We start from the raw sequence: 7188 nt of genomic DNA, 5'->3' as shown, positions 1-7188 counted from the left end.
TTTAGCCTTCGTCTCTTTTAGATAATAGTTTTTAACCTCTTCAGAATGAGGAAAAGCGATTCCAGTCTAATACTTCTGCTATGTTTAACATCGTTCTGGAATTATGTAGGTGCGGCCGGTAAGTATGTTATTTCTTGCTTAACTGTTCATAAGGTTATAGAAGAAAAATGGTTTTAAAACCGAAGGTTATTCATCTTTTAATAGTCGTCAATATTCTCGAGGTTTTGAACTGATCATTAATTTTCTGTTATCGCAAATACAAAAGCATCACCTGATTTGAATTCCAGGTACTTGAAAAAAGGAAGCATATGAGCTAGTGTATATTATATCGCAGTTTATCAAATTGATTGGGAAAAAACTTGTTTGGCTCAAGTAAAATCTTGATTTCGAGTGGGTTATTTTGTTCGACAACCAAGGCACCAACCTTACAAACAATATGAACTTTAGAGATTTTTGTGCGCAACACGTTCAACTTTGAAATCCCCTCTGGAAAAAAAAAAAAGTTGTTTTACGCTATATCACCGTGTTAGTTAAAAAGCATAATTGTCGTCTCAACCGCTTGATAGTTTCGATAGCTTACTACAGAATCAATAGTTTCTGTAGTAATTTCTTTACACTACGCTGCTTTCATTTTACAACAACTGATACCCGTTAATAGATTATTTCATGAGATGTTCTTTACCCTATGTTCAGCAAAAATAATTAATAAGGAACTAACTAAAATTATCACTTTGTTTATGGATGAAAAGGATGGAATCTTACATGTCAATTTGAACGTAAGGAAAAAAAAAGCCATAAAAATGCATCACGGTTTTATAAATTAAAAGAAAAATTGGAATAGTCTATGAATGCCCGAGGTTTTCGTTTACAAGGATGTTTCTTAATATTTCCCTCCTGGTAAAGTTTCTGGGAACTAATTCACTTTGTGAATGGTTGTTGTTTTGTTTTGTTCATTTTTAAATCTTAAGCATGACTTTGTCTAGGTCATGGAAATGTTACGTGAAAGTAGCTCTGTTAGCAGACAAAACGATTCACTGTTCCTTAATTCTCTCAGTTCTATTACTCATGAAAAAGCAAGCTCCATAGTAATTGTAACAAATTGTAACATATCTTCACAAGAACTCCCATTGCGTTTTCTTTACTAACTTCTTTATTTCGATGATACTTTTTTGGCGCGAAAGTGGACGGCGGTTGGTCCGGTTGGTCAGGTTGGAGTGGTTGTGCACCGGGTGTTTGCGCGGGAAATCAACGTATTCGAACAAGAACTTGCACCAATCCGCTCCCAAGTGATGATGGAAAGTACTGCGACGGAGAAAGTGCAGAGGGGCACGATTGTTTGAGTAAGTTTGAGTACTTCATCTTCTTATTCTTCTAGTTTAAGCTATAATATGTTGAGTTACATAAGGACGGCGAAATTAACAACTTAAGCGACCTACAGCCGAGTTCGCGATCATTCTCCGAAAAGAGGGTGAATCAACCAATCGTTTTATTAGACTCTAAAAAACTAAAGCTTAAAAACTAACAAACAATAAAGAATAACTTTCTCCTGGGCGCGATCGTGTTCTATCAACGATTAGTGGAATTCTACTTTCACACTAATGCAAATGCTACAATCTGATTGGCTGAATGATAGTTCACAATCAGCCATTAGCTATAGTGTGCAGTGGCTGGAGGTCGTCTACGAAATAACGAGGTTTTTTTCGTTTTACCAAAGTTTAGAAGAAACATCTTGATGCAAATGGATAATTAAATTAACGGTTTCTTGCCGGCACACAACTTCAATTTCAAATGACAATTTAATCCGAGCGATCTTTCTAAGGCACAAAGTTTAATACTACGTCAAAAAGTAATTGGAAACCGTGACTTGAATTAAGTCTCAGTTAGAATTCTACCAAGACAATTAGATCATTCCCTCTCTATTTCTATGAGGAAAAAGTTGATGAGGCCGAAGGCCTCTTCGATTATCACCTCACAGAAATCTCGAGCTCATAACAAAAAACTTTGCTGATCCAATTTTCATTGTGTTTCTTATTGTATTTCTTATTGTATTTTAGAGTTTTTATCACTTACGTTTTTAGCGCTTAGTGCATACTTAAATATTTTATCGATCGCTTTTCAAATTCTCATGTCTTAATTTTACTATGTTACCGTGCAAAAATTTTAATCATATTTTTAACTGAAAAAGATGCCCTAGTTTTTATCTTATTTTTTTCTTTGGCTTATAAGTTTGACTGAAAATTCTAGCGGGCTGGAGAAGAAAAAAAAAATATATATATATATATATGAAAAGACGTCAATCGCCATTCCTGCTGAGTTCTATTTGCCATACGTAAGTACGAATTCTGATTACATAACCGCACGGTCTATAGTGATCGATGGCCCGTGTATAGAGATTACTCAGTCACTTCTTTTTACTGTTAGAATCCTTGGTCCAACCTGTAAATAAAAAATAATAAATCAATAAATAGACAAATAAATAAATAAATGTGCTTAGCTACACCTATCTAGTTTACGAGCATGCCAATTAAACTGAAAGGAACAAATGTCTCAAATAAGGTAGTAGATCGTCTATCAATATAAAAGTTAGATACTGATTGATATCATGATAGGCAAAAACAGTGCCCATTCACTGATCTGTGACTTTCCTGCTGAGTATTTATTCAGCACAATATGTCATTAATTCTCCCAACCATTACATTGTACATGGAGAAGAATACTGATCGATCTGAACCTAATCGTCATGAAATGTCATTCCAGTTGACGGCGGCTATACAGAATGGAGTCAGTGGTCTCTCTGCGAAAACCCGTGCGGAGGATCCATAGTCAACAGAACCAGAGCTTGTACTAACCCTACCCCCACCGACGACGGGAAGCCATGTTCTGGAGCCGCATTTGAAACGAAGCTGTCGTGTATTTCTCCGTGTCCAAGTAAGTCAAATTTTGGGGGTCATTATTTCCTTCGTTTTTTTACATATTGTTTTCATGTGTCTTTTTGGCATTACGATGTCGACTTAACTGCTACAGTACCCTTCTCCACGAACGTTTGTTAAGATCTGAGAAAAATGCTGGGTTGAACGAGTGGAGAGGAGTTCATGGCAGCGTGCAAGGGATCAACATCCAATCTAAGGGCTTCATGCACCTTCAGGGGTTAAGCGTCGACACATGAAGATCAGCCACCTACCCTCTCGTGATCAGATTATACAGAACGGTCGTAACTCTTTGCACTTACTTATCGACTTCCAATCGTTGAAATAATTTCACATAAACACCAACTTGTAATTTGGAACAAAACGTTTTTCTTTGCCAAGATTCCCTTTACGCATCTGCTATTTTCTCCTCGCTGAGTGCAGATGAGTGTGGGTACAGCCCGACGTCTAACGATCGTTTACCAAGAAATTCGAATATTTCCGAAGCAAATAAGCAAAGATATTGTTACCTCTGTCTGTCTTTCTTTAGCTACTCCTCTTGATGGAGTTTGGAGCCAGTGGGGTCCGTGGACACAGTGTTCTCAAACATGTGGGATATCAGGAGGAACAGTCTTAAGAAGAACCAGACTGTGCAATCAACCACCACCAATGAATGGCGGTCAAAGCTGCCCTGGTAACGACACAGAGACCGCAAGAGCTTGCTTCACACCTTGTCCAGGCAAGTTCGCTTTGAGATTAATACTGTTTGCTATGAATCAAAATAGTTTGAATAAATATATTCGATTTAATTTTGCAAAACAAACAAGAAACCGTGACAAAAAACTTATATTTTACCCCAGAGTTAAAACTAACTTCTCACAATATTATAAACTTAACAAAAATGATAGGGCTGCTGACTACCCGAAATAACTGATAGGATTAAAAAATTCCAGGCAGTCAGTTAAAAGAAAAGATACTTTACATGTTTAGGTCAGGGACACAAACAAGCAAACAAATAAACGTAGTTACGCACACAAAATAATGGAAATAAATAAAGTTAAACTAACTACCAGATCAGTTTACTACAGATGGTTGCTTGCCTTACTTCCATTGTTTGGCTTAACAAGTCAAGTTATATGCTAAAGCTTGATCGCAAACTATATGATGACTATTATTTTTCTTGATTTGTCAACAACCGTAAAGTTTTATCGCATCTTTTGAGGGATCGCTTCTTTTAAGGGTCATTATATTTTCGGAACTTCAAAGTTACATGTCCCGATATCTTAACATCAGTTTTTTTTTCAGTTGATGGAGGTTTCGGTTTGTGGTCAGAATGGACAACTTGCAGTCAGACATGTGGAACTGGTACTCAGTCTAGAAGTAGAACCTGCACTAATCCTGTTCCCGCCAATCAGGGACAAAACTGCTCCGGGGAGTATGATCAGGCAAAGAGCTGTAAACTGACGTCATGTCCAGGTAACTCTCGTTTCAGGGCTGTTGATAGATACTTGGGTACAGATCTAGTCCATAAACTTGTCATGACGGATGTCAGAGCAAGCGCAGTGGAGCGAGCTTCGTTATTGCAGTTAACGCCGTTACCGTGAAACTTGGCATAAGTATTTGATTTAAAGCTGAAATTTTACAGAAGGGAGTAGCAACGGGTGACAGGCCTACGCAACTTCTAACAATGGAAACATTTAAGCAATATAGCCTCTTTATATTTTTGCTCTTACGAGCGTATCATTTTTGAAAGGATGTTCCCTTTTTAAAGGAAGTGATTGGTGGCACTTTAAAGATTTGTCGTAGGAAAGGTTGATTTTGTATCAAGTGCCATTTTTGTATTAAAACATATTTGAGGTTGGGCACTGATGGTTGACATTGTGTTTCAAAAGGCAAGATTTGTTTTGAAGAACTATCTTTACTCTGGAGAACTGATTTCCTTTTCTGTTTTCCTTTCCTTATGTATGATAGAAGGGACTCTATCAGATTCTTTGGGTAACCTCTAGCAATGAATCGGCATGTAATTTATGGGTCAAACCCGGATATGTTACATAGGAGTTACGTTACGGTCCGCGCGTCTTGAAAAGTTTGGCCTAAATTTTTCAATTTGTTCTTTTGTAAACCGTGTTTATCTTAATCATCCGAAACTATTCTTGTTCCTACCAAACGTAAATTAATGAGTTCCAAGAACCTGACAAATATACTGGGACGTTATTTATTATAACCTAACATCCTCCTTCTGGGGAAAATAACAATTAGTATAGACTGAAAAGAATAAGCACTGAATAAATGACTTTAACATAACTAAAAATAAAAAATAAATAAAGCTAAAGAACAATATCAACTGAAAAGGTGATTATTTTCTTAAGGTGCTGTTGATGGCGTATTTACAACTTGGACTGCCTGGACCACATGCTCCGAGCCCACCTTCTGTCTTCAAGGGTTTAAGACTCGAACTCGAACCTGCACCAATCCTGCTCCAGCAAACGGCGGCGATGACTGTGTGGGACTATCACAGGAAAATAAAGATTGTCCCACAGAAGCAGACGGATGTTCAGGTAAAAAAAGTGTCGTTTTCGTAGTACACAAATGTTTTGTGAAAGTTGCTCTGAAATGTACATGTACATCCTAGAAATAATGCTGTTAAAAGAAATGCTCCCCTAACAGACAATAGCTCTCGTGCATCTATCCTGGGGAGAATGTGCTACCTTCTAAATTACATTTAATTTGCGAATGGTTACACGCTCAAGTCTTCTCGAATAAGGACTAAAAACCGTACGCCCCGTCTCCTGCATCTTCGGCATTACATGGTTAGCAGGGAACGTTACAATCTCGCACACTTATCCCAAAGAGTAAGACAGGAGTTTCCGTTGTTGTGGTCTGCTCTTGTCTCATGGGTTGGTGCTTTACGCGGGGTTAACCTCATTTTGCCTTTCCCCCTTGCACAGAATTGTCCAAGAAAAAATTGCTGTCTATGTCTGTGACCTAAAAAAACTCAGTGCATTTTCCTTTGCCAAAGAAGTAAAACATTGTTTACTGTCAGAACAATGCTCTAAACAACATCATTAAGCATTATTTACCAGGTTTGGTTAAATAACTCTTGGGGGCTGTTCCTTTAACCTCTGGGTTGCAAATAACCATTTTGCAATGCTGTAATTCTTCCCATGGAATTTAAGTTTTCCTGCTGTGGGTCAATAAAGATTATTGTTATTGCTGTTTCCTTATTATAGGTTAAGTTAAAAAAAAAGGCTTTCAGCTCTATAAATATTCCAGTGGCCTTAAATTCGCACTAGACCAAGTTTCGTATGTCAATCGTTCGTATGGTGTGATCGTCCGGGTGAGGGTAGTTCTGAAAAGAACTGTTGTTGGTGACTGACGTTTCGCAACCTGAGCGGAAGTCATCTTCAGAGTCATTTGATTAGTGTTTGTCAGTCGATGATGTTATAAGTCTGGTCCGTTGAACGTAATTGGTCAGTTTAGCCATGATGGCATTGGCTGAAAGGCTCGTATAAAGTTTGTCATCAGTCATTGGTGGGTTTCGACACGTCTATTGTTAGTCAAATTGGTCGGTTTTGGTCCATGTATTATTAAGTCGGTCTGTCAGAAGTCCGTTTGTCGGTTTCGTTTCCGTCGTGGATAAGTCGTTTGTAAGGCGCCGGTAGTTGTTGACATCTGTTAAGAGGCGTTTGTTCTAGGTTAGTGTACCAGCTTTCCAGAGTCAATCGTTGAAAATAGTTTGTACTGTAGGTTAAGTACTGAGGAGAGTCCCAGTCAATATTGTAATTTGTGGTTTTGAAACACACCAATGACTGATGACAAACTTTACACGAGTCTTTCAGCCAATACCATCATGGCTAAACTGACCAATCACGTTCAACGGACCAGACTTATAACATCATCAACTGACAAACGCTATTCAATTGACTCTGAAGATGACTTCCGCTCAGGTTGTCGAAACGTCAGTCACCAACAACAGTTCTTTTCAGAACTACCCTCATCCGGACGATCACACTATACGAACTATTGATACTCCTGGGTTCAAACCATTTACTATGTTCGTATGTCAAGGTCGACTCCCTTGGTATAGAAACCAGACATTAAAACTCGGACGACAAAAGCTAAGATCACTAAAGGGTCTGAAGGCTTAAAGTTTGAAGAGAAAAGAATGCTCCCTCTGGTGGCCTTTATGACGTTAAATGCCTAATTACAAAAGATGACAAATCAAAGCTCACTATTTCTTGTTTTATGCCAAACGTTCCTAAAGTTTTTCCAAATACAGCCA

At 38.0% G+C, this 7188-nt stretch overlaps 1 protein-coding gene across 1 annotated transcript in view; it reads left to right on the top strand.

The window, feature by feature from the left end:
• The window catches only part of LOC145499550 (uncharacterized), a 96557-nt gene continuing 89369 nt past the window's right edge, over window positions 1–7188 (top strand). The window contains exons 1-6 of the mRNA XM_081479073.1: window positions 1–118; window positions 1182–1340; window positions 2758–2928; window positions 3457–3645; window positions 4212–4382; window positions 5276–5464. Of these exons, the coding sequence (XP_081335199.1) occupies window positions 46–118; window positions 1182–1340; window positions 2758–2928; window positions 3457–3645; window positions 4212–4382; window positions 5276–5464 (952 nt within the window). The 5' untranslated portion in view covers window positions 1–45. The remainder of the gene's footprint in view (window positions 119–1181; window positions 1341–2757; window positions 2929–3456; window positions 3646–4211; window positions 4383–5275; window positions 5465–7188) is intronic.

This window comes from Orbicella franksi, chromosome 10, assembly GCF_964199315.1.
Source record: "Orbicella franksi chromosome 10, jaOrbFran1.1, whole genome shotgun sequence".
Taxonomy (NCBI): Eukaryota; Metazoa; Cnidaria; class Anthozoa; order Scleractinia; family Merulinidae; genus Orbicella; species Orbicella franksi.
The sequence above is the reverse complement of the archived record's forward strand: the minus strand, read 5'-3'. Positions and strand labels throughout refer to the sequence as shown.